Genomic DNA, 27,243 nt, shown 5'->3' on the forward strand with positions numbered 1-27,243 from the left:
CTACACAGTGACATTCTGACAACCCCCAAAGCCCTTTGGCTCATTAAGTGTTCCAGACTTCCATGCATCCCAGGTACGTGGTCTCCTTGTGCTTGCTGGTGATCCAGGTGGCCACGTGGGCTTGGCAGGTCTCTGTCTGCACTAGCAGATCCCCTCTGGCTCCTGAGGGAGGGCTCAGGCTGACAGCAGGCAAGAGTGACAGCTCTGCAGTCAGGGTGCATGTCACTGGCACTCTGCAGCCCTCTGTCCCCACAAGCTTAGTGCCCCCAATTCAGCCAGGCATGACCCCTCCAGGCCTGTGCCAAGGAGCAGCCCAGTGCTTCCCAGTATGACCCATCTCCTCACCACTGGTGCAAGGTGTGTCCTAATTTCTTGATAATATCTCATGGAAATCTTAATGCTAACATAGATGTTCTCATGTAGGACCTTGCTGACGGTGGAGTATTCTTGTGGGAATTTTCAAGTGGGAATTTGTTGATGGGGTAATGCTGTTGTGGCATTTTTCTTGTAGGAGTTTGTTGATGGTGGAGTGCTACTGTGGGAGTTTTCATGCAGGAATTTGTTGGTGGTGGAGCATTACTGTAGAAGGACTTCTGGATTTATTTTGAGGTGCAGTGTTGGAGAGGACAACAGTGGTTTGGTGTGAGTTTGTGGAAACAAGATTCTTGTAAGGGACTAGTAGGTGCAGCACAGAGGGCAGTCCTGAGGTTGCCTGTGCAGTGCAACGGAACTGGGAGTGGAAAGCTAATGCAGGTGCTTTTCCAAAAATGAAAGAATTGATACATGGCTGCCTGCTTGAGCCCCTTCCACTGGGGCTCAGGAAGGCCAGGTGGAGATGAAGCGTTTCCCCAGCAACTTGACTGCACCACTCTCTGTAAATTTAAAGTTCCAGAAATCTGAGAGAAAACATAAGATTTACAGAAAAATCTGTTTCTAAGGCATAACATCTATTAAACAGGCAATGAATTTTCCTCTGCATGGAGTGGATTTGGATAGAAGTGACACTGTTTAACTTTATTTCAAGAGAGAATTGCAAAAGATATTGAAGTTCATTTAAATAGAGGCCAGTATAAATTATCAAATAAGATCACTGCTTATAGTGCTATTATAATATAATTAAATAAAGTTCAGAAAGACTCTGGACTTAATTAAAAAAGAGGAAAGGCAACACAACTGTCAGCTTTGCAGTGAAAATGAAATAAAACCTGTTTTTCATGATGTAGGAGGGTTTTTTATTGTAATGCCTTGCCTATTAATTTACTGTGTATAATAGAGACTTAAAGTTCAAAGAAAATCTCACCTAAACCCAAAAGAAATCAAATAAAGCTGGTGTTAAACCTAAATTACACCCACCTGAGAGAAAGGTGGGGGCTTAATACTGGGGTGGAGAAGGCTACAGTCCAGAAGGGAGTTTTCTTTTGAAGAGGTGGGCTGTGATGGGGGTGTGGTTTGGGTAATAAAAGAGCAACACTCAAGGCTTGCCCTCTATTTAGGAGTAGAGGGCAGTGCAGAGGTAGAGGTGGTAAGAAACAAGGAGGATAAGGGTTCTATTCTCTTCAGGAGAGGTGGGATTTGTGGTTCAGAACAACTGCAGGTAGACTGAAGCTTGATGTTTAGACTAGAGATATGTTTCTCAGTCCAGGTCCAGCTGAGCCAGCTGCCCAGGCTCCCTTTGCACTGGGACCTGATCTGGAACCAGGACAGTGTGAAAGAGTAAAACTGTGCTTAGGAGTTTGCCTTATGATGAGAAATTTATACACAGGATAGTAAAGTAAAAAAAAAAAAGTCTTACTAGTGCATACAGGAGTTGTTTGAGCAGTGATTTTCTTCCATGTAGCAGAAAGAGAAACAGTAAAACAGATCTCCAAAGCTCAGGGGATTGCACAGTTGTATTCCAGGTTTTCTTGCAGCTGGAGTGCTTGTTGGCAAGAGGTTGACTGTTGAAAGGCATGGGAGGCACTGGGGGCTCTAGAAAACTCACAGACTTTGCAGGTAGCTGGGACATTGGCTACACGAGCGTGTGGAGAACAAGCAGGACGTTGCCACACAACTTGGACCAATTAAAAAACTCAAACCATAAGAACATTGTGGTCTGTTCAGAAGACAGATATTCTGGACTCCAAAGGAAGACACTGTACTCAGTTGGAGTACTGGTGCAAGTTTACTTCCCTACTTGGCCAGGATATGTCTGATTTCCCCAAATTAGTTTATTTGCACTGGGTTTCTTTTTCTCTATTTTTTCAGTCATCAAAAGACACACAGAAAGTAAATCTCTGTATGAGTCTACAGTGGGTGGTGGTAAGGGAGCTCCTATCTCTGTGGGAAGGGGAATAAGTGCAGCTGTGTGATCTTAGTACACCTGTATTGATTCTTTTAATCTTTCCCTAGTAAAAATAAAAGCTCAGCCTGCCACCTATAAAGATCATAAGAAAAACTGACCTTGATTTCTGGAGGGATTATAGGGTAATACCTGGAACAGCCTTGTACAGAGGCAAAAGAGCATTGCTGTCTTTGTTCCTTTTCTAACTCCAGACAAAAAGCGTTTTCTAGCCTTTGCTTGCAGAAGTTCAGCCTATATTCCCTGGGCTGAGGGAATGTGCTTCATCTACTGGTTTACATTTGTGTGCTGTAGGCTTTTATTCTGCTGGTGGTCTGTAAAACTCAGCATCTCTCATTTTAATCTGGTATAATGACTTGACATTTAAGTCACATTCCTCCTGTCCACAGAAACACAGCCGTAGAGTGCTCTTCCTGACAGGCCAGTGTTAGCAACAAAGTGCAAACAAATTCATTCTCTGGCTCTGAGCTGTAGTCAACTAGGACAAAGTAGTTAAAAAACGAAACTAAAGTTTTAGAGGTCTCCTATAACTAATTATTTCCAGCTACAGACTGCTCCTAGGGTGACACTGGAGGATGTTAAAGTTAATTAGAGGGTATTTTGGCTGTCTGCTCAAATTATATTTCTACATTCAGCTAGGTCAGAGTATCCAAGCAATAAAAATATCTTCTAAAAGTCATGATGGACTGCTCTTTCATTTTCACTACAGATATCTTTCAGAAATTACTTGAGCAAATTTTGTGGTGAGAGGTGTAGGTGGACACCTCAGGAAAGAGCAGCCAGGCCAGAGAGCAGCCTCAGGCCAGGACCCACTCCTTTTCCTGAACCAATGTGCTTCCACATAAGTCAAAAGCAGTCGCATGTTCCAGGTTTTCATTCTGTACTATATCTGATGCATAAACAAGCCTAAAATACCTCACAAAAAGCTTTGCCAAGGGAAGAATCATCTCTGCATCTGCTGCAGCTCCCCAAAGCTTGCAGCAGCAGGCATGTGGCAGCTTAGATTGCATGGAGAAAGGCTCCTCTGGAGAAAGCTCCTGGATCCATCACAAGGCAATGGATGTTTCTTCCTTTTTTGTTTATTTAATATTCATTTTTCTTTATTTAATATTCTTATTTTGCTCCTGTCATCCTGAAAATGAAAAGCCCATGATGTTGTTTTGTATGATATTTCTTCCTTCCATTCTACAAATGCCCACAGGCACCTGCGTGAATACCCAAAGTTTTCTGTTGGGGTGTCCACTGGCAAAAAGCATTAAAGAATGTTGTTGCTATCTACTCTATTCAGATTTAAGGCTTTACATTGTTTGTGCAGGAGGTAAGTACCATCAGTGAAATTCACATCTGGGTGCAGCTCTACACACCATGAAAATCCAAGGGTATTTCTATCTGGATTGCAGGTTGAAGCTTTGATTTGAGAATGCATCACTGTTAATTCCCCACCTGCAGGCTGATCTCAGTGAACCAGATAGAGAATTTTTCCTGGATAGCCTCAGATCCTACAGTGAGAAAATAGTACAAAGAAACCTTTTATTTTCTAGAGCTACTGTATTCTCTCTGTCTAAATAAAACCAAACCAATAAATAAATACAAACCAATTAACACATTGACATTTTCTCTTCTGCTTTCAGATAAATCAGTTTACTCCTGCAATTAGTAAAAAACTGTTTCTGCAGTTGCGAACTGATTTCTTTAATAACATTAAATGCATACCAAAAATATAACTCAGTTGTTTCTGTCACTGAACTTGGTGTAATACCTATGCCCCAGGAAAAAAAAAAGAAGTGGATTAGAAAAGGACTTGAAAAATAAGAGACTGGGAAAAAGGAATGAGTTCTTAAATTACCAGTTCAGGCAGAAATGTTTAAGAGAAAAGGAAGGTATTTAATGAAGTAATAAATAATTCCTTTAACTGGCTAGAATAAAACTGGTACAGGAGCCTGGGTGTTCTGGATGTTGGCATATTTAACCACGTAATATTCTGTCTAAATAGGCTGTTCTTATAGTCCATCTGCAGAAATATCAGAAAGGGAAGGAGGACAACGTTAGATTAAGTTTTGTGGAGCCTGAGCATTATCTTCATTCAACTGTCATCGCTGATGTCCCCCCCCGTATCATCTTTCCCACTAGAAAAACTTCTCCCAGCCTGTTCTCTTTATATCTCATGCTTTCCTTTGCAGACCCACTCCAACTGCAGCTCTAGGCTCACACTCAACCCAAACCTGAAGCCTACACTAAAAATAACCATAATCTGAGGATTATCCTTCCACACATGGCAATGGTAATGGCAACTAGCCACTACCCAGGAAAAAGGTTTTTACAACCCAGTTGTCTCCACAGCCCACACTTCCCTTTTCGTGCGCCTTTCTAGTCCCACTGCAGCTGCAGCTCTCCATGCACTCTCTTTCTCTCAACCCTAAACCTAACTTTTATTTAGGTTGAGCCTGTAGAAAAGACTGCCATTTACTGTCCAGATGAAATATTTCTCATGGTATAGTCTTCTCTGCAGACTACACTTTAGTAACATCCCTTGTGACAGGATTTTATTAAATATTGGAGTTATGAGTGAACATCACACGTGCAAATCCTTGACTTCCTTAACTTTTTTATTTATGAGGAAATATTTATATTCAGTATGTTTAATCAGGCTGATATGGTTAGGCAGAATTTTCAAGAGAAGTAGCCTGAAAGTAGGTAACTCTTGAAGGTCTCTTTTTTGGGCAGATCACTAATTATTTGTATAGCAGAAACCTTCTTCCAAAGCATGAAATGCAAAATCACAGGAAGAAACAATATCTATATCAAAAATAGACTCACCAGCAAAGAGGAGGAAGAAGAAATGACTCCTGAACACACATGTTTCTGCAGAATACTTAATGATGAAGTTGAACTTCTAGGCAGAATTTGCATCCCAAATTTGCATTACCAAAACAAAACAAAAAAAATACTCCCAAAAATCTGGTGAGGTAAGATTCTGAACTTAGAGGGCTAAATGTGGAATAATACAGACATTTATTACCTTATCTTAGCTCTTTTATACTGGTCTGCTTGCATGGATCAGCAGGAACTCTGTCCCCAGTGCCTTTCTGTGAAAGACCCTGAGTAGGAAGAAGTAGCGGGGCACAGCCAGATGGGCTGAGGTGCTGATACTGGACCCCCATGGACATGAGTTACAAGTTCCCACATGAGGTTATCAAACACTCACTGTGTAATAAAATGGATCCCTCCTTTGCCATACCTAAATATTTTGCTTAACTGATTCTACTGGGCACAGATTTTCAAAGGAGTTGCATTTGATTTCTCCAAGGTAAAACATGGCCTGCATGAAGCAAAGTTTTCTATCAGTTCACTGCTGAATTTTCTTTCTTCTCAATATGAACAAGGAAAAGTAGTCCAACAGTATTCCTTTTACATAACTTCTTCATCAACAGGATGCCATATCCCACAAGAGGTACTAATTTATTTATTTAAATAAATCTTGCAATGAGTAATGGAGGTAGGTGAAAGCACTTCCAATGGGCAACGTTCTCCTTTAGCTGAAACTGGACCTTCTGAGGAAACTACATTGAAGCAAGCCATTTTATTTCAGCAGTCAACTTAATTAGATTTATTTATGCACATACCTTTAGAAATTTTATGAGATGTAGACTTCTAAATCTCTGCACTGTTGAAAGGACTTTTATCTTCATTGTCCAGAAGAAAAACTACATTCATGTGTTAAAATAGCAAGTTACAGTTTGACTTTTCTGCTGTTTTATGTTGAGTGTTTACTACCAGGAAGTTATTGTGCAATAACAAATCCCTTGAGTTTTTATTACAACTCAGAGTTACTAAAATTCCAACTGTAAGCTGTGTAGGGGTACTTTCCAGGGGACAACAAGCCAGCGAGGAATAAGACACCTGTGGTTTTGTAGGCATGATTTTGGTTATGATATTAATAACACCTTCCATTTTGTGAGGCGCAGGGGAGGTGCTGCTGCCCTTGCCATCCAAGTGCTGCTGTGGCCAGAGGAGAATGCACAGGGACTGTGACTTTCCCCATCAGCTTTGAGAAGCAGCTTTCAAACTGGTCCAGGCACTCTATTATCTTAGTACAGGCTTGGCCCATTTCTCTTCAAATAAGTGAGAATTTTTGACCTTTATTGAAAAGGAATCAGGACCTTTGAGGTCATGGATCAATGTGGGATCAACAAGGTAAAGTGATGTGCTTTTTAAGAGAAGATGTAGCTCAAGCACTTTAAAAGTAAAGCACCTGGACTCAGAAATGCCAGAATTAAGGCTCTGTGCGCAGCTCCCATTCTCCTTTACATGTGTGCATTGCAATCAGACCTATACAATGATATTCTGCTTTCTCCAGGACAGACTTGTTCTCTCAGATGTACAGGACAGACAGAGAATATGGCAGGAATGTGTTTGGGGTGAGTTGGTTTCTGTAGAATCTTGCTTACCTCACACATGAAGGTTGTTTGGCAGATGATGAGTCATGAGATATGGGGAGAATTGTGCTTGCAAGTCTTGGCTGTGATCTTAATTGTGGCATTTCCAGGTATCTGGTGTTTGGTTATTTGTGTAGAGCAATAACAAACAAACTCAGCTTGATCTTGATGCTGTTGCTTGCATACTTTTTGAAAGAAAACTGAGCTCTCACATATTTAACTCTATGACACTGGTGTGGAATGACAACGGTGACTCCTGGATTCATTTATTAGATTTCTTGGGCTGTTGAGTTCAAGCACTCAGCAAACGAATAAGCTGTTACCTTTTTACTTCATACAACCTTTAGAGGGAGAACTTACACTTCCCAGAGAGTATATATTTTGAAGACTCATGTCTGAATTTACTGCTGTTTAAACAAAAAATTCAGAGGAGCCAATTAAATGCCTTTTATAGAGTGATCTTTATACAGAGTTAAGCATACAGACAATTTCCTTTGGAAATTAGTGTGGTCAAACAGACAAAAATTAAATTCAAGATTTATTTCCTATGCTATGGAACTGAATCTGCAGGACTTAACTGCCACAGGATCCTAGATCAGGATCTGTAGGTTTGCTTAACACTTTAACTACCTGTTAAATTATCATAATTGAAGGAGTTGAAGTTTAAAAAGCTTCCAGAAACCTCAGCCAGTTTTTTCATTGTTTTCTTGCTTTTTCCCCACTCCCAAGGTGGCAGATGTGTGATAAAAGCTGAAGGAAGAGAAGGTCATGGAGATATCCTGATAAAGAGAGTAAAAGCACAGTACTGATGAAATAGCTTCTAGCTTAAAAAGCAGATATTCAATAGGTTTAAGTGGTTGTATCAGAATCTAATCATAGAATTCAGTTGTGCACAGCAACAGCACAAGGAGCAATGTCCGTAAACTAAAACACAAGAAGTTCCACCTCAACATGAGGAAGAACTTCTTTACACTGAGGGTAGCAGAGCACTGGAACAAGCTGCCCAGGGAGGTTGTGGAGTCTCCCTCTCTGGAAAAATTCAAAACCCATCTGGACACATTTCTGTCTCACCTGCTCCAGGTGACCCTTCCTTAGCAGGGGGTTGGACTAGATGATCTCCAGAGGTCCTTTCCAACCCTAACTGATTCTGTGAATTCAGTATGATTCTAAAACTTAAAAAATATCTATAGTCCAGCATTCCATTTTTCTGAAAATCTCACTAAATGTTAGAAACATTAGGTGATTTAAAAAGATGCTTGGCAGGAATATTGTTGGCATTAGCAGAATGATAGATTTTAGGTTAATTGCCATCCCAAAGATAGTTGTAAAACTATTCAAATTCTCCCAAAAACCTGAGCCAAGAAAGACTGAACATGGACAATATTAACCTGAAAAATGAAAACTCGGAAAATTCCTAGCTGACTAGACCCAGAGGTTGAAATTAGTGCTGGGCAACTAATCTCTGGGCCAGTGCAGATACCACAAAACCCTGGCAGAACTAGGTCACGGTGTCCAGAGACCTTATCTAGGATATCTGCTGCCCTCTAACAGTAATATGTAGGAATCACATATTGTGTTTTACTAGTAAATGGGAAAACACAGGATCAGATCCTGTTCTGAGCTGCCGACCCTCCCGTCTCGTGCAACTGCAGAAGTGTGTGCTGCTTCTGTTTCGCTGTAGCTTTATCAGACAACCTGTGTGCAGCTTTTGCCTATCAGACATCACTCCTTTGATTTTAATCAGCTATCAGAAACATAAAAGGACTATCAGCAGAAGCACAGTTTGGAGTCTTCTCCCCAGCGCCATCACATTTTAAAACCAAACCAAAACCAATCCTTCTAGGGAGCAAAGGGTCTTTTGGGTTGATTTTTTTGTATTCCCTCCTTCAGTGGCTCTGTCTCCTATGCACAAAGTCTGATTGCTACTGAGTGAAATGCAGTTTTATTTATTAAAAAAATAATTCCAAACTAAATTTCAGAGGCATGTAATCTCCCTGAACCTGTGAAAAACAATGTAGAGGCTAAGGTATGAATGTCTGTGCTACAGCACCTGGGATATCTTCTCCCTAGAACTACATGGATGATACACAGAAAGACTTAACGCCATTTTTGAGATGAGATTGTGAAGAGGGGGTTGTATTAGCTACTCGGTTTGCTTCCACTTCATGAATGTAATACTCTGATTGACTCTTGAAAGGGCAACAGCATAAATAGAAACACAGGAAATAAAATTTTCTTCCTGAAACCTATACAAGTACAGTAGCATGAGAAGGGAGTTAGGGCTTTTTTATTATTTGAAATTAGTATAATAGGTATATTCAAACAAGATCATCTTGAAATGTTTGTTTAAAATGCCAATTTAGAAAGCCATTTATGTAAGTACTGTAATTGCACTGTTGTTCTGCATGATAAACACACACTGTTCTGTGCAGGAAGTTTGAAAGGGTGAAGAGAAACTCTTTCCCTGCCAACCTAATTTCTTTTGAGAATTTATTTTTCATGCTGTGTAGGTCTCCAAATCTGAAGGAGAAGTCTAGCTAAAATAATGAAGCTGAACAAGACTGTCATCCAGTATTTCAGTTCCAGTTTTAGAAACTAAGCAGCTAATGCTAATGGGATTAACTGTTAGCCCACTGGCACACTCGGTGCTTGTGACACTGGCCAATCTAACGAGCCCATGGCACTATGAAGTTAAATAAATTACATAGAGCTTAAAGCTAGCAGCTGCTCTGTCTGCCTTCTTTATCTAGAGGTTATTTATTCCTCTCAGGAGGCACAAATCATGCAATTTTCATAGTTATAGCTGAGATCTGGACTCCTAACCGTTTCATCCAGCTCAGCAATACTCATCTGCTTGCTTTGTGCATTCAGCACGTCATCTCAGAGACATTTATGGATGTCCCCTTTCCTCGTGTCTTCTAACAAAGAAAGAACTACTTTGGTCTCTCTACTTTTCTGGAGTTACATATAGGAACAAGGAAAGTTAGTAATATCCTACTGAAGTGAACAGATGATGACAGGAGGTAAATTGGTCATATCTTAACAGGCATTAATTCTCTGTGATGATATAAACAGATTGGTTATCCACTGATGCTCCTAACTGAGGATTTAAAGGGCAAATTACTGTTGCTTAGCATTTGAGGAAACATGTCCGCACATCTCTAAATATACCTTAATAAATGGCACTCTGATTCTGAAGTTATTCACTACCTTGGTTTGGTGAGAAGGTGATAGAGAAAGCACTGCAACAGAAATGTTGTGTCCACAGTCTTAATCCAATTTGCAAGTCCAGTCACACTGATCACATCCACAGTATTCACAATAATAGCTGGTGCCAATTGCTTTTCTGCTCTGGCCACAAATAACCACTGCTATGGATTAAAGAGTCAAGAGGACTAGCAAAACATTTTCCTTTCTAAAATATCCATGAGGGTCTCCTCAGAAGCTCACTATAGATTTCTAACTTTCTGTGCATGTGTGGATAAGCCCCTCGCTACATGAATAATTCATAGGAATAAAGCTTATTCTTAGTGTGATAAGGGAAATTCAGTTGTTCCTGCTGATGGAGTGTTTCTCCATGAAAAAAGGAAGTAATTTAGAGATCAGTGCAGAAACATGAAAGAGAAATTACAGACAATATTGTGTATCTGTGTGCATCTCTAGGATATGCTTTCTTTAGTTAGTTTACTTATGATCTCCTCTCTTACTTTTCCTTCACAGTTCTGAATGTGTGAAGTAATAAAATCAACATGCTAAAGAAAGAATAGTAGTTTGCAGGCTTCAGTTTTGCGGAAACTTTTCAGATACTACTACTATCCTGATCTCAGCTGGAAAGGGCTGCATGGCTTACAAACAAAAAATAGTAGTTCTCAAAAAATCACTGAAGTGCACTGCTGAGATGCACTGCTGAGCTCTCCTGTTTTGAAGCTGTGGATGAAAACCAGATGTAATGCCTGTACAGCTTACTCTGGCACAGATGAGGTTGAGATTTGTCTCTGTGTATAGGAAAACATGTCTGATGACTGCTGACCAGATATATTTAAAAACCCACACTATATAAATGTTTTTGTTTGGGGTCTGCTTTTTACTCAGTCCCAGCCTACTTACACCTATGTAGAGTGGATCTGCAACCATACATATTCTCATTTACTGTACAGTTCATGTAATCATTTAAGTTACTGCAGAAAATAACTCAATTCAGCTCTTACAGGTCTTTAACTAGAGTCACCATTTAGGCTGATAGTTGATAGGGAATCCCACTTTTATCATGACCATAGAAACAGTCTTGAGTTTTATAAAAGGGAAGTTAGTTGCATACAGAGACTTAGGATAATTTCTTCTTCCTGATATTGCCCTTCATGATAGATGAAAGCAGATGCAAAGAAATTAAGTGTCTTGCATAAGCTGTGATTAATCAATTGACATTAGAAACAAAACCTGCCATTCACTCAAAAATCTTGTCTGGACACAAATACTAAGAGTAAAGATAACACAAACAGCCTGTGAAATTAGGGACATCAAAAACATGTATAGACAGTACATACGTAGTATTCCAACATCCCTAGGAAATTATATAGGAATACCTTTCCCTGCCCTAAAGGGTTTCACTAGAGAAACATGTGGCAATAAGCTGAAATACCCAAAGAAGATTAAAAGAATCCACTACTTGGAATAAGAAATTTTCTCTTGCTCCAGGGAATTATGACAGTACCTGGAAACAGCAGGGTGTGGATGAATGTAGCTTGATCTGTTCTGTAACAATAGCCTCTGCTGCCCCATATCAAGCTGACTTGCATACCCCTGTGGTTTGACAGCTCCAGCCCCCTTTCTGCTTGCACTCCAGTGATGATTTTCCTACAAGCATTTGTGAGTGGCAATTAGCTCTCTAGCCAGCTGTTATGTTACATGGCATTTGTGCTACATTATTCATAAAACTTTTGCACAAACCCAATATTGTACACACAAAGTTTAGGGAAGCATTTCCCCAGCTTCTTATGAATACCTGGATAAAGACCAATGGTCCTTTTTTCTTCTGGTGATGGCCATATGACCTATGATAGCATGATTTTCATTTATTAACTATGCCTTACTATTTAGTATACATTACTTCCTTCTTTAAAGGGAAACCAAGGGAAAACAAAACAACCAAAACTGAACAAAATTCCCATGCCAATTAAGTAACTAGTCACAAATCAGAAACATATTGAAGGGATGTTAGAGAACAAGCTCTAGATCAAAAATTATTCATCTAAACAATTTCTCAAGTACTCAGAAATCAGGCAAGGTTTGCAAACAGCTTGAAAACTGAAGAACTCAGTAAAAATTTCACTGGATAAGATTTTTGCAGGGAATGCTTTGACTACTGAAAGGTATCCCATTAGATTCACAACACATTCTAAATTTCTCAGCCCTTCAGCCAGATCTATCAGCCCTAAATCCCCCAGATGGCAGTCTGAACTCATCCTCTGAGGTGACAGATTTGCTCTGCTGACATTCAGGTTTTGTCTCATTAGGGATCATGAAGATTAGGCATCCTTTCTTCTCTACAACTCTCCCTGATATTTCTCTCAGATCTATGACATCAAAGTCTCACTGAAATGAATAAAGACACTGAAAAGATGAACTTCAAATACAGAAAATGAGTGGGGTTTTTCTTGACTGATAGCATGGTAGCAAAGCAGGAATGATACAGCATCTATGGGTTTGTCAGCTGCATTCCTAACAATACCAAAACCAAAAGAGAAGTCCCTAACTTTTAAGAACCTCTTTAGAAAGGTCTAGCTTACATGCTGAAATACCAAATACATACAAATATATAATATTTTACTGAAACAAGCAATTATTTTTTTAAAAAGTACTTCAGAGATACGAACTACATAAGAAATCTGTCCAATTGGATTCTGTCACTGAATAAGCCTATGAGATTTAACTATCTTGTTTTATTTAAAACTCTAGGTAATATCTGAAAGTTGTCCGAAAATATATATGTGAACTAAGATTTCTAACAATCTCTTGCAGACATCTAAAAGCAGGAGATAAATAGAAAAAATGATTGACTGATACGAACTACCTGCAAAGCTGTGTTGGTGCAAAACAGTCACCTTTACTTATTTCTCTCAGCCTTTGTTATCAGTGTTCTGAACACCAGGAGAGTGTTGAGTTTGTTCAGATTTATTTGCAAATTAATTGTAACAAAGAGTTATTGGCTTGTAAGTTTTCCAGTCTAAATATTCAATATTGAAATTCTCATTTGTATGGATTCATCATAACTAGACCAGAAGTTCAGTGAGGTGCACATATGTTATATGACTGGGGAGGGTTTGACCAGTAGCATCACAGTATAGTACAGGGGTTTTTTTGACAGTGTTCTTCAATATTTGCATACTTTTTTCTAAGAATACTTCAGCCTATGAAATAGTTTGCTGGAATATTCATAAAAAGTGAACATAGATGGGAATAAGTACTATTGCAGTCAATTAAGGACAAAACATTATAATGCTCAGAAAAACTTGCATAGTTTTTGCTTGGCCTTTGTATGTCTGGAATAATGATGTAAGATATCAAGCCAAATAGCCAATGCGCTTTTTCATGGAATGCTATGATCCAGATTCTGAGGTCTGGGAACTCAGGCAATAAAAAAGAATGAGATTTGGCCATGTTTGGTTAGCACAGAACGTCCTAGTGGAAGAAAAATTATTTATGGGTTGTGCATGAATGCTTAGTGACATTGTTAGGGTTACAAAAAACATATGGTGAGTCCCCAGTAATGATCTGAGGCTGCTGCGAGCTTGATGTCATCCAAGTCCGGGTGGCTCAAGGAGTCAACGGAAGTAGCAATTTCCCAGGACAAAAAAACTGAACTACTAAATTCCCGCACCTTTCCTTCCATACTCTTTATCTCCTAGTGTATCTCTTATGGCTGTGAGGTTGTGTTTAAATCAGGACCAATGAAAGGCGGAGGCGGAAGGTTCTGTGGCAACACTTTTTGTTCACTTCTTTCTATTATGGTAGTGTCCTTGAAGATCCCTAGATTTGAGCTTTGCTAGGTGATGTACAACCAGAGACACAGTGCTTGACCTGAAGAACACCTAATTCTCTATTTATTTCTTCCACTTTGGCCATATATCATTTGCTCTTTGCTTCCAAAATGCCCTTTTCTGTTTGGACACTCTCTGTTCTCTAATGCAAATCACAGCTGCCTTTTATTTTTTTTCCTTTCTCCTGCCTGTTCTTCAGCTGTATCTTGTCTTTATTAAAACTAATTTAGTTAATTCTTCATTTTCAAACCAGGCTATGGTCCTTGGTCCACAGTTGCTTAGCAACAGCTCCCCTTCACATGCAGAGACATAAGGGCAGGCAGGGATACCAGCCTGCAAGTCTGGTCCAGAAAGGTGAGAAAAAACAGGAGCAAGGCAGATTATCTCCCTCTGAGCTTTGATGCTGCACATCATACTGCTATGAACTGGCAGATACGTCAGAGGGCAAGGTTTGCTTTCATTTCCAGAACTGGTTTTTCAAATAATAAATCCTGTCTCAGTATAGGATGGGAGTGAAGTACACACAACAGAGTATGTTCTGATTGCGTGTATACATGATCTGAAACATTCTATTATTAAACATTAGACACAGATTATAATTAATCAAATCCCAACAATAACAACTTTACATGAGCCTGAAGTGTATTAAGGAGGAACATGAGTAACTTTCTTATGCAGAATTTAGGGGGCTAAGTGCTACAATATCAAACCAGGATGTCTGGCATTTTCAAGACCGATATGAACAACTTGTGGTACAGATCTTGTCTCCCAAGACTAACTTCCAAAAATGCAGATGAAACTGTGGAAGAAAATTTTGAGGGCTTTCACCATTCTCTCTAAGTACTTGTGCAGGAATATGTTTCTCTTTTTAAACTGTGTTTAAGTGACATCATTAGGTGAAAATCAAGAAATGCAAAAGATAAGGCTCTGAGAGGGCAGCATTAATCACAAATACTCAATGATTAAAAGAGATCCAGGTTATCTTAAAAATCTTATTACTTAACATAAACCTGTAATATGAGTCTAGGATTCAGGTTATTTAGAGATTGAGTGAAAGTATTCTTGTAGTTGAAGGCCAGGGTAGTAAACGCATCTTTCCAGAGAGCTTTGTGAATAAAATCTTAAGAATAGTCAGGTTGAGACTCTAATGTTCATGCCTTCCACATTACCTCAAGTTGCAAAGAATGAATTTAGAGCAAGGTTCAGCCAGAATTTTTTTAAGCCTTACAGGCTGTTGTAAATAAATTTCAGCTGGAGCTGCCTGCAGTGGCCCACCTCAGTATGCAGAGAGGAAAAATGTTGCTTAAATCCAGGCTTAATACATGAGAGAATGACCACATGAGACATGCTGTCTGTCCCACCACATCTTCACCCCTATCCTGCCTTTGGTGTGAGACAGAACTTCCAGTCCTGGGACAAAATGGATGGAATTTCTCCAGTAGGTTGTTTTGGCTCTGAAATTAAGGTTTAAAATTCCTTTTCTATATGCAAGAAGTGTAATATATAGGAAAACTGAACTATCAAGTGCATCTTTCCATCCTCTGTTCTTCAAATACAACCTTTACTAAATTTCATAAAATGTCCGTGACAGCAATAATGAATCCTCATGCTCCTAGTCCTGCCCCCATTCTACCTTGTGCACATGTAGGAGCTCAGAACAAAGAATTCAATGCCTTGTCCACCAACAAGTCTGTTACAGATATCTTATGAGAGAATATTTTTGTGACAGCTATTTTTATTTTTTTATTTCTGTACATATTGAAGTTGCCTATATATTCGTAAAAATATACCTTTAGAAATTTATACTAAGATATAAATATATAATTGAAGCTGAGCATATATTGAAGCTTTGTGAATCACAGATACTTGGCACATGTGAGACAGACAGGACTTAGGCACATAACAATGCAGTTCTATGCTTAGCTGTGATTAGACAGCAGTGAAAGGCTTGGTATAGGCATGGATGTTTGACTGAGATTCTCTGTATTCTCTCTGTTCTCTGCATTTGATTAAATGCTGATTAATTCTTGCTTCCTCCCTGTGAGTACTAATCGTATTACCCAGATGCTACTTACGCATGTATTTGATAAGGTGTTTGTTTGTATTAGGTTGACATTAGGATACAGATGTGTCTGTTTTAACTATTACTAAATTGCTGGTTTCATTTTCACTTATCAAAGATCAAATGTGGGACTCTCCCTATGACAGAATAATCACATTCATGTATGCTACCTAGCATTAATGATTGACATCTGAAGATCATCACTGATGATGAAGAAGGCAAAGTTTTACTCTCATTACTCCACAGATCATAGAATCATAAGATAGTCTGGGGCTGGAAGGGACCTTAAGGATGATTTAGTTTCAAACCCTCCTTCTATATGCAGGAACACCTTGCACCAGATTGGGTTGTTCAGAGACATGCTCAAAACCTATCCTTGAACACTTCCATTGATGGGGCATCCACAGTTGCTCTGGGAAACCTGTCAGTGCCTCATCACCCTCACAGTCAAGAATTTCTTCCTAATATCTAATCTAAATCTACCCACTTTTGCTTGAAAGTCATTCCCCCTCGTCCTATCACTACTTGCCCATGTTAGAATTCTGTCTCCAGCGTTCTTTAGGGTCCTCTTCTTGCTGGATGAGAGTGTGCAGGCCCCCAGGGCAGGCAGCAGTGCCTGGCTCCCAGCACTGCCTGCTGAGACCTCCCAGGAAAACACCAGATGTTACATCGCAGCCTCTTTGGGAAGTTCGCTGCCACTCTGCTCTCTGCAGCTGTGTACCACCAACTCCACCCCCAAACACATACAACCAAGGAACATGGCTAATGCAGGAAGCATGTGTGTGTTTGGGTGTGGAGGAGCCAATCATGTTACAGACAGGGTGGCCGAGCAGTGAAGTGCAAGCCCAAAAAGCCGAGTGTGCCCAAGCAGCGTGACCCTTCCTGTACAAAGTGCAGTGAAACAAAGATGCAGCACAGTCCACTCTGGCCACATCAGCCACAGCAACACCCTGACAGGATCCATGCCTTTCTGTCTATGAGATCTACTGATGTTCTGGGCTGACAGTGACAAGTGCAGTTGTGGTGGCCAGTGTGCCTGGCCAGGGACATATTGCAATTGAATGCTGTAGGCAGAGAAGGATGCTCCCACTCTCAATCACACAGGCCATTCTCCATGCCATTCTGTGGCAGGAAACCAGGGGGAAAAGAATTTCTTTTAGGTGCAGCACTCAATCAAACCAGAGCAACAATCAGCAGTTTGTGCCTGTGCAACTGGCTCCTCAATCCCCCCTTCTCTCCATTTCCCACGCTTATACTCTCCTCTCGTCTTTCTTGACTCCTCCCTTTCCCTACCCTTGTCTCCTCCCAACTAAAGAGCCAGCCTCTGTGATTTTTTCCCCCTGGTTCCCAAGTTTGGCCCACCTGTCAACAGATTTGGTGTTGCAAGTGCTGATAGCCGGCTCACCTTGGCCTTCCGTGGCATTACTGATGGGGTTTCCTGGCTCCTGCTGTTCCTGCCACGTTCCTCTCCCCAGAATGACCCCAACTCTTCCTTCAAGTATCTGTGAAGTGTGACCACCTTGCACATCACTCCACATTAGCTACACATGACATTTGGCTCTTCCTTAGGACACTGTGACTCCTGTCAGGAGGCAGGAATTTTGGTTGGCATACCCAGGAGTTTCCCAGGTCTCTCCCATGAGCCAAGACTTACAGCACAGCCAAATAACAAGCTTGTGTGCCCTAATGCTGCACCACCCCCCAGAGATGTCTGTGAGTGGCCTTGTTTTTTCCTATCCTCTTCCTAGCCTTGCTTGATGTGCCACTTTCCTCCATCCCATTGTGGATCAGAGCACTCTCCTCTCTGGCCACGCTCAGTTGCAGCCCTTGGGAGAAACTCGGTCCCTTTGTGCCCCAATGCTTCATTTTGCAGGTGCCGAGCATGGAAGTCTATCCCTTGCCCAGGGGGTGGAATTGGAGCAAAAACATGGTTAACCGTGAACACAGGTAACTTTAATTCAACAACTAAGTCAACTTCACTGTTTGCCTGCAGGCAGAAGAAGGGTGTGGGCAGGACAGAGCAGGCTTTTGACACTGAGGCTGCCTTGGGATCAGCAGGCATTGTCCCAGCAGGAAAGGGTTGTGGTGTGCTGCAGCCTGCACTGGATCCTATCTGTCCTGCTGCTCAAGGAGTACTTCCATATGGGCTTGCAGCCATCTCAGCCAGCATCCAATTGTAGAAGTACTGAGTGGAGGTGTAGATTCCAGGCTGCTTTGGTCTTGCGCAGCCTCTTCCCCAGCTGGTCACTCCAACAACCCAGTAGTAGTCAGCGATGTTGTCTTTGCACATGAGAGGACCACCACTGTCCCCCTGCAGTGGAGCAGAGAGGATTAAGGTCATGTTGGGTGGCCCCGGTCAGCACTGGGGCTGTCTCCTTCTCTCTCACAGCTGAGCTGTATTCCCAGCAGAGCAAGGTGCCAGGGATGTATTCACAGCACACCAAGGTGCTGGAGCATCCAGAACCTTGACTGTGAGTGGGTTGGGGTCCTGCAAGGTAGGGCTCTCTCTCATGTCTGCACAGTGATTCTGGATGTGCAAAGGATGGATGTTGCAGGATTGGCATCTGGACCCCAGGCCTGCCAAGAGGACTAGATGGACTTTCGGGGCAGAGTGACAGACCTCTGGTGGCACTGAGCAAGGACACATGGATGGAGAATGGGAGGGCAGCCCCAACAGCACTGTGGACATGGGGCTGGGAGAGTGACGGACTGGCTGGTCAAGGCCCACCCAGGGGCTGTGTTTGGGCAGTGCTGATCAGGCTGCCTGTGCTGCTGGGGGCCGAGTGGCTCATCACACACTCCTTCCTACCTGGCAGGTGTCGATGATGCCCTGTGGATAACCAGCACACACGTTGGAGCTGTGGATTTTCCCCGCATACCACTGGCTGCTGTTGCAGAGCTTGAGATCGATGAGGTGGACCTGGGCCTCCTGCAGGAGATCGCTTGTTCTTGAAGCTGTGAGCACAGAAAGGAATGAGCACTCAGCAGCTCCTTGCCACTTCTCCTGCTCTGCCTGAGGCTGATTCCCATGACTAGGGCTTGGCTTGGCCTCTGGAGAGGCACTGGAGTGCTGTGTCCCTGCTGTGTGACTTTGGGTGCAAGCCAGGCCCATTTGTCCAGAGGCATCTGTCCTACAGCGGGACTCTGGCTTTGGCCTCTGCTGTCAGGAAGCCCAACCTGTCTCCCCAGGGTGCTGAGACTGCCCTCAGAACATGAGTCCTTCTTGGGAACTCACCTCTTGCAGTGGTGGCACCCCAGCCAGCGACAAAGCAGTAGACCAGGTCTGACACTCTCAGTGTCGGGTCAGGCACACAGGCCAGCTGGATGTAGGGGCTGCACTGGACAGGATGGTCCAGTTCCAGCATGGCGATGTCGTTCTTCATGTTGTCTTTATTATAGTATTGGTGAAGGCGCAGCTGCTTAACGTAGCGGACTTGTGCCCCAGGGCCTGGTTGAGTCAATTGGGTGGCCCCGATCACCACGTACACCAGGCTGATGTTGCTGGAAGGCAGAAGCAGAGAAAGGGGTTAGAGGGAGCAGAGCCAGCACTTGCCAGCCTTCAGTGCTATGGGGCACTGACTGCCCTAGTATGCCTTGGGCTGTGGGAATGGTGAGCTGGGGCTGCTAAGAAGCAGTGGCATGAGACCAGCCTTCTCCTGAGCCCAGTCTCTCAGCTGGGCTCACTGCAAGCAGAGGGGATGGGAGTAAGACATGGTGCTGGTGACAGGGCACCTGCTGGTGTTGTAAGGATACCCCCGTTCCCTGCTCCTCCTTACGTGACAGCGTCAAAGCAGTGGGCTGCCGTGAGGACCCATTGCGGGTGGACGAGGGACCCTCCGCACAAATGCCCCGTGTCTGGTATCCACTCATGCTGGAGGCTGACGAGCCAGGGCCAGGATGCTTCGTGGGCACCTGTGCCACCCACGACGCGTGTCATGCCATAGTAGCCGTATTGATAAGCGCTGGCACCGTAGTCATAACCTATGGCTCGGAGCCCACACATCGATCTGTAAGCAGAAAGTCATTACTGTGCTGCTCTGTGCTGCTGATCAGGCTGAAGATCAGCTGTCTGCCCTCCCCACCAGCATGGACAGCAGGCCCGCAGAGCCCATGGGGTGTGTGTCTGTCTGTGTCAGCACCTGGCTTCTGGCAAGGAACTGTGGCTCCCCCATGGGTTTTGGGAAGCTGGGGCATAGCCATAGGGGACAACGGGCCTGCTCCCATGGCCCCTCCTAAGCATCGCCCAAGCTCCCTCCCACAGCGTGAGGCCACTTACCCACAGTTGTCCCATGTGCCGTGCGCAAGCCCGCACGTGGCCAGCAGGACGAGGAGGCAGAGCCAACTCATGGCTGCCAGAGGCACGTGTCAGCTGCAAGAAGTGAGGGCTCCTTGCACCAGCACAGCTGCAGACGCAGTGCCCGCAGCAGCCGCGTTGCCTGTGAAGGCCTCGTCCCCGGGGCTGATGTCACAGCGTGGTGGGTTCTGTGTTCTGAGCATGGGGATGGGGGCAGGAGCAACATAGAATCACAGAACCATAGCATGGTTTGGGTGGGAAGGGTCCTTCCGGATCATGTAGTTCTGACCCCCGTGCTACAGGTGGGGAGGGATTCCTTGCACTAGACCCGATTGCTCAAGGCCTGGCTCCAAACCTGTCCTTGAAGCCTTCCGGGCAGAGGGCATCTGCAGCTGCTCTGGGCAATCTGTGCCAGTACTGCACCACCCTCACACTCAAGAATTTCTTCTTTATATGTGAATTAAATTCACCATCAGACATTTTGAAGCCATTCCCCCTCGTCCTATCAATAGTAGCTCTTGGAAGAATTCCGTCTCCAGATTTCTTTGATGCCTCTTCTTGCACAATGAGGCTTTGCAGACCCTGGGGTGGGCAGCTGTTGCGGAACACATTCTGGGCAGGCAGCTCAGTGTGCAGCTGTAGATTGAGCGCTAGGTGGCAGGAGCCCGAGACAAGAGCCTGTGAACTGCCAACTCTTTGCACAGTGAAGGGCACGGGGACCTGTGGTGCCGTCCAGGTGAATGGACATTGAGAGGCAGCAGGAGCCAATAGCTCAGGAGGGAGAACTGAGATTTTGGTGTGCTTAGACTGTGAGAGGATAAAAGCTCAGTGGTTCCTTTGATACGGTTCCCTCCTTGGAGGCACCAGTTTGAGCTGCTTCTATGTTACTGCATCATGAATAAATGGCTTTATGGAATGGGACATCTCTAACTCTGCTAAGAAAACCTGGTGGCCAATCACTACAGAGGCCTGGTCTCACTGTGTGAGAGTGGGGTGTGTAGGGAATCAAATGGGGCACCCATTGGCTCACTGGAACTGCCCATGACTCCTGAATGGTCCAACATTCCTCACCAATTTGCCATCCCAGATGGCAGCCTTGGTCACTACCTCGGGAGCCTCCCTTCTCTAAACATGCAGCTGACGGCAGCGGGGGAGTACAGCTGGAATCTTTGGAGCAGGGAGGAGCCAAAGGGTGAACGAAAAAATTCCCGGAGCGGATTCTGCATGCATTATAAGGGTGGATTTGAGTCTCTCCATTGGTGTGGCATTTTGTGCAGATTTGGTGAAATTATTGGTAGTGGGTCAAGAACGGGTGTGCAGCCCGGTTGGAGTAAGGCACACATTGAGGAGCTGTGTAGGCCCCTGTAAGGTGCAAGGTGACAGGGCTCGAGTCTCTCGTATGACACAAAAGGGTTGTGGAGACCTGCATGGGGAGAGACTTGTGTCCCTCATGCCGAGCAGGGCATGTGGAGTCTCTCGTACAGTGCAAGGGGAGGTAGGGTCCCTTGGCACATACAGAAAGGGAGCTGAAGTGCCTTTTTAGCATGTAAAAAGGGGTTTCAAGTCCCTCGTTCCCTTTGACATGATGGGAATTATCCCCGGCGTAGATAAGGGGACGTCCTTGGCCAAGGTTGTGCAAAACTGGGAGAAGTTGTTATGTAGAGCAGAATTTTGGAAGGACCGCGCAATAACAATGTGCCAGGGGGATTGGCCAGCTAGACCCTGGTCTGCTAGCTCCTCAGGATAATGACCAACACCAAACTTTCACAACACACTTGCACTTAGTGTCTTTGTAGAGCAGGCAGCCCCTCACATCAGGAAATACTTTAAGAAGCATTTGCCAGGCTGGTAGGGACCAGTAGAGGTGTGGGACAGTTGGTCTCAGCACAGCTCATATTTATTAAAACTAAGGGAAGAGTGCCACCCAGCACGAGACAGGACCCTATTGCCCTGGGAGCCAAGAAAAGTATCCAGAAGCAGAGAGACCAAAGTCAACCTTCACTTGCCTTCACCTGGAAAAGGCAGCAACTGCCTCAGACATGTCTACACCGAGGCTTTACTGGATCCACTACCAATTCCACTTTTTTTTTTTGTTTATAAAATGTAACGGGTTGATTTTAATGGTCTAAACTTACAGGGCAAATTTGTGCAGTATATAGATGACTTGTTAATTATTAGGTTGCGATAAGAAGTTTCTTTCCCATCCTGTGAGGATTATGTGCAGCATGCAGTCAAACCACAGCAACAACCAGCAGTTTGTGCCTGTGCAACTGGCTCCTCAATCCCCCCTTCTCTCCATTTCCCACGCTTATACTCTCATCTTTCTTGACTCCTCCCTTTCCCTACCCTTGTCTCCTCCCAACTAAAGAGCCAACCTCTGTGATTTTTTCCCCCTGGCTCCCAAGTTTGGCCCACCTGTCAACAGATTTGGTGTTGCAAGTGCTGATAGCCGGCTCACCTTGGCCTTCCGTGGCATTACTGATGGGGTTTCCTGGCTCCTGCTGTTCCTGCCACGTTCCTCTCCCCAGAATGACCCCAACTCTTCCTTCGAGTATCTGTGAAGTGTGACCACCTTGCACATCACTCCACATTAGCTACACATGACATTTGGCTCTTCCTTAGGACACTGTGACTCCTGTCAGGAGGCAGGAATTTTGGTTGGCATACCCAGGAGTTTCCCAGGTCTCTCCCATGAGCCAAGACTTACACCACAGCCAAATAACAAGCTTGTGTGCCCTAATGCTGCACCACCCCCCAGAGATGTCTGTGAGTGGCCTTGTTTTTTCCTATCCTCTTCCTAGCCTTGCTTGATGTGCCACTTTCCTCCATCCCATTGTGGATCAGAGCACTCTCCTCTCTGGCCACGCTCAGTTGCAGCCCTTGGGAGAAACTCGGTCCCTTTGTGCCCCAATGCTTCATTTTGCAGGTGCCGAGCATGGAAGTCTATCCCTTGCCCAGGGGGTGGAATTGGAGCAAAAACATGGTTAACCGTGAACACAGGTAACTTTATTTCAACAAGTAAATCAACTTCAATGTTTGCCTGCAGGCAGAAGAAGGGTGTGGGCAGGACAGAGCAGGCTTTTGACACTGAGGCTGCCTTGGGATCAGCAGGCATTTTCCCAGCAGGAAAGGGTTGTGGTGCACTGCAGCCTGCACTGGATCCTGTCTGTCCTGCTGCTCAAGGTGTACTTCCATATGGGCTTGCAGCCATCTCAGCCAGCATCCAATTGTAGAAGTACTGAGTGGAGGTGTAGATTCCAGGCTGCTTTGGTCTTGCGCAGCCTCTTCCCCAGCTGGTCACTCCAACAACCCAGTAGTAGTCAGCGATGTTGTCTTTGCACATGAGAGGACCACCACTGTCCCCCTGCAGTGGAGCAGAGAGGATTAAGGTCATGTTGGGTGGCCCCGGTCAGCACTGGGGCTGTCTCCTTCTCTCTCACAGCTGAGCTGTATTCCCAGCAGAGCAAGGTGCCAGGGATGTATTCACAGCACACCAAGGTGCTGGAGCATCCAGAACCTTGACTGTGAGTGGGTTGGGGTCCTGCAAGGTAGGGCTCTCTCTCATGTCTGCACAGTGATTCTGGATGTGCAAAGGATGGATGTTGCAGGATTGGCATCTGGACCCCAGGCCTGCCAAGAGGACTAGATGGACTTTCGGGGCAGAGTGACAGACCTCTGGTGGCACTGAGCAAGGACACATGGATGGAGAATGGGAGGGCAGCCCCAACAGCAGTGTGGACATGGGGCTGGGAGAGTGACGGACTGGCTGGTCAAGGCCCACCCAGGGGCTGTGTTTGGGCAGTGCTGATCAGGCTGCCTGTGCTGCTGGGGGCCGAGTGGCTCATCACACACTCCTTCCTACCTGGCAGGTGTCGATGATGCCCTGTGGATAACCAGCACACACGTTGGAGCTGTGGATTTTCCCCGCATACCACTGGCTGCTGTTGCAGAGCTTGAGATCGATGAGGTGGACCTGGGCCTCCTGCAGGAGATCGCTTGTTCTTGAAGCTGTGAGCACAGAAAGGAATGAGCACTCAGCAGCTCCTTGCCACTTCTCCTGCTCTGCCTGAGGCTGATTCCCATGACTAGGGCTTGGCTTGGCCTCTGGAGAGGCACTGGAGTGCTGTGTCCCTGCTGTGTGACTTTGGGTGCAAGCCAGGCCCATTTGTCCAGAGGCATCTGTCCTACAGCGGGACTCTGGCTTTGGCCTCTGCTGTCAGGAAGCCCAACCTGTCTCCCCAGGGTGCTGAGACTGCCCTCAGAACATGAGTCCTTCTTGGGAACTCACCTCTTGCAGTGGTGGCACCCCAGCCAGCGACAAAGCAGTAGACCAGGTCTGACACTCTCAGTGTCGGGTCAGGCACACAGGCCAGCTGGATGTAGGGGCTGCACTGGACAGGATGGTCCAGTTCCAGCATGGCGATGTCGTTCTTCATGTTGTCTTTATTATAGTATTGGTGAAGGCGCAGCTGCTTAACGTAGCGGACTTGTGCCCCAGGGCCTGGTTGAGTCAATTGGGTGGCCCCGATCACCACGTACACCAGGCTGATGTTGCTGGAAGGCAGAAGCAGAGAAAGGGGTTAGAGGGAGCAGAGCCAGCACTTGCCAGCCTTCAGTGCTATGGGGCACTGACTGCCCTAGTATGCCTTGGGCTGTGGGAATGGTGAGCTGGGGCTGCTAAGAAGCAGTGGCATGAGACCAGCCTTCTCCTGAGCCCAGTCTCTCAGCTGGGCTCACTGCAAGCAAAGGGGATGGGAGTAAGACGTGGTGCTGGTGACAGGGCACCTGCTGGTGTTGTAAGGATACCCCCGTTCCCTGCTCCTCCTTACGTGACAGCGTCAAAGCAGTGGGCTGCCGTGAGGACCCATTGCGGGTGGACGAGGGACCCTCCGCACAAATGCCCCGTGTCTGGTATCCACTCATGCTGGAGGCTGACGAGCCAGGGCCAGGATGCTTCGTGGGCACCTGTGCCACCCACGACGCGTGTCATGCCATAGTAGCCGTATTGATAAGCGCTGGCACCGTAGTCATAACCTATGGCTCGGAGCCCACACATCGATCTGTAAGCAGAAAGTCATTACTGTGCTGCTCTGTGCTGCTGATCAGGCTGAAGATCAGCTGTCTGCCCTCCCCACCAGCATGGACAGCAGGCCCGCAGAGCCCACGGGGTGTGTGTCTGTCTGTGTCAGCACCTGGCTTCTGGCAAGGAACTGTGGCTCCCCCATGGGTTTTGGGAAGCTGGGGCATAGCCATAGGGGACAACGGGCCTGCTCCCATGGCCCCTCCTAAGCATCGCCCAAGCTCCCTCCCACAGCGTGAGGCCACTTACCCACAGTTGTCCCATGTGCCGTGCGCAAGCCCGCACGTGGCCAGCAGGACAAGGAGGCAGAGCCAATTCATGGCTCTCAGAGGCACGTGTCAGCTGCAAGAAGTGAGGGCTCCTTGCACCAGCACAGCTGCAGACGCAGTGCCCGCAGCAGCCGCGTTGCCTGTGAAGGCCTCGTCCCCGGGGCTGATGTCACAGCGTGGTGGGTTCTGTGTTCTGAGCATGGGGATGGGGGCAGGAGCAACATAGAATCACAGAACCATAGAATGGTTTGGGTGGGAAGTGTCCTTCCGGATCATGTAGTTCTGACCCCCGTGCTACAGGTGGGGAGGGATTCCTTGCACTAGACCAGGTTGTTCAAGGCCTGGCTCCAAACCTGTCCTTGAAGCCTTCCATGCAGAGGGCATCTGCAGCTGCTCTGGGCAATCTGTGCCAGTACTGCACCACCCTCACACTCAAGAATTTCTTCCTAATACATGATCTAAACCATTTTGAAGCCATTCCCCCTTGTCCTATCACTACTTGCCCTCGTAAGAATTCAACCTCCAGCTTGAGCTGCTTCTGTGTTAGTGTATCATGAATAAATGGCTTTATGGAATGGGACATCTCTAACTCTGCTAAGAAAACCTGGGAGTCAATCACTACAGAAGCCTGGTCTCACTGTGTGAGAGTGGGGTGTGTAGGGAATCAAATGGGGCACCCATTGGCTCACTGGAACTGCCCATGACTCCTGAATGGTCCAACATTCCTCACCAATTTGCCATCCCAGATGGCAGCCTTGGTCACTACCTCGGGAGCCTCCCTTCTCTAAACATGCAGCTGACGGCAGCGGGGGAGTACAGCTGGAATCTTTGGAGCAGGGAGGAGCCAAAGGGTGAACGAAAAAATTCCCTGAGCGGATTCTGCATGCATTATAAGGGTGGATTTGAGTCTCTCCATTGGTGTGGCATTTTGTGCAGATTTGGTGAAATTATTGGTAGTGGGTCAAGAACGGGTGTGCAGCCCGGTTGGAGTAAGGCACACATTGAGGAGCTGTGTAGGCCCCTGTAAGGTGCAAGGTGACGGGGCTCAAGTCTCTCGTATGACACAAAAGGGTTGTGGAGACCTGCATGGGGAGAGACTTGTGTCCCTCATGCCGAGCAGGGCATGTGGAGTCTCTCATACAGTGCAAGGGGAGGTAGGGTCCCTTGGCACATACAGAAAGGGAGCTGAAGTGCCTTTTTAGCATGTAAAAAGGGGTTTCAAGTCCCTCGTTCCCTTTGACATGATGGGAATTATCCTCGGCGCAGAAAAGGGGACGTCCTTGGCCAAGGTTGTGCAAAACTGGGAGAAGTTGTTATGTAGAGCAGAATTTTGGAAGGACCGTGCAATAACAATGTGCCAGGGGGATTGGCCAGCTAGACCCTGGTCTGCTAGCTCCTCAGGATAATGACCAACACCGAACTTTCACAACACACTTGCACTTAGTGTCTTTGTAGAGCAGGCAGCCCCTCACATCAGGAAATACTTTAAGAAGCATTTGCCAGGCTGGTAGGGACCAGTAGAGGTGTGGGACAGTTGGTCTCAGCACAGCTCATATTTATTAAAACTAAGGGAAGAGTGCCACCCAGCACGAGACAGGACCCTATTGCCCTGGGAGCCAAGAAAAGTATCCAGAAGCAGAGAGACCAAAGTCAACCTTCGCTTGCCTTCACCTGGAAAAGGCAGCAACTGCCTCAGACATGTCTACACCGAGGCTTTACTGGATCCA

General features: G+C 45.3%; 2 protein-coding genes across 2 annotated transcripts; both read right to left on the bottom strand.

The window, feature by feature from the left end:
- Positions 1-17,804: 17,804 nt before the first annotated feature.
- LOC113994811 (acrosin-like) lies at positions 17,805-20,259 on the bottom strand. Its single transcript, XM_027734237.2, has 5 exons — positions 20,150-20,259; positions 19,650-19,880; positions 19,109-19,374; positions 18,683-18,828; positions 17,805-18,184 (listed from the first exon to the last, which is right to left on the bottom strand). The coding sequence occupies exons 1-5, from the start codon at positions 20,218-20,220 to the stop codon at positions 17,999-18,001; spliced, it is 900 nt and encodes a 299-aa protein (XP_027590038.2). The 5' UTR covers positions 20,221-20,259; the 3' UTR covers positions 17,805-17,998.
- A 2,892-nt stretch (positions 20,260-23,151) lies between these two features.
- Positions 23,152-25,642, bottom strand: LOC113994810 (acrosin-like). Its single transcript, XM_027734236.2, has 5 exons — positions 25,497-25,642; positions 24,997-25,227; positions 24,456-24,721; positions 24,030-24,175; positions 23,152-23,531 (listed from the first exon to the last, which is right to left on the bottom strand). Exons 1-5 carry the CDS (start codon positions 25,565-25,567, stop codon positions 23,346-23,348), a joined length of 900 nt encoding a protein of 299 aa, XP_027590037.1. The 5' UTR covers positions 25,568-25,642; the 3' UTR covers positions 23,152-23,345.
- Positions 25,643-27,243: the final 1,601 nt, after the last annotated feature.

This window comes from Pipra filicauda, unplaced genomic scaffold (genome assembly GCF_003945595.2).
Source record: "Pipra filicauda isolate LSUMZ 115617 unplaced genomic scaffold, ASM394559v2 scaffold147_size4022426_pilon, whole genome shotgun sequence".
NCBI classification, from domain to species: domain Eukaryota; kingdom Metazoa; phylum Chordata; class Aves; order Passeriformes; family Pipridae; genus Pipra; species Pipra filicauda.

Coding starts and splice junctions, on each gene's coding strand:
- LOC113994810 (XM_027734236.2), bottom strand. CDS start 25,567: ATGAATTGGCTCTGCCTCCTTGTCCTGCTGGCCACGTGCGGGCTTGCG. Junction 24,722..24,996: donor CACTGCTTTGACGCTGTCAC/GTAAGGAGGAGC, acceptor TCTGCCTTCCAG/CAACATCAGCCTGGTGTACG. Junction 23,532..24,029: donor GCATCATCGACACCTGCCAG/GTAGGAAGGAGT, acceptor GCTCCACTGCAG/GGGGACAGTGGTGGTCCTCT.
- LOC113994811 (XM_027734237.2), bottom strand. CDS start 20,220: ATGAGTTGGCTCTGCCTCCTCGTCCTGCTGGCCACGTGCGGGCTTGCG. Junction 19,881..20,149: donor GGCACATGGGACAACTGTGG/GTAAGTGGCCTC, acceptor TTCTGCTTACAG/ATCGATGTGTGGGCTCCGAG. Junction 18,829..19,108: donor GGGTGCCACCACTGCAAGAG/GTGAGTTCCCAA, acceptor CTGTGCTCACAG/CTTCAAGAACAAGCGATCTC.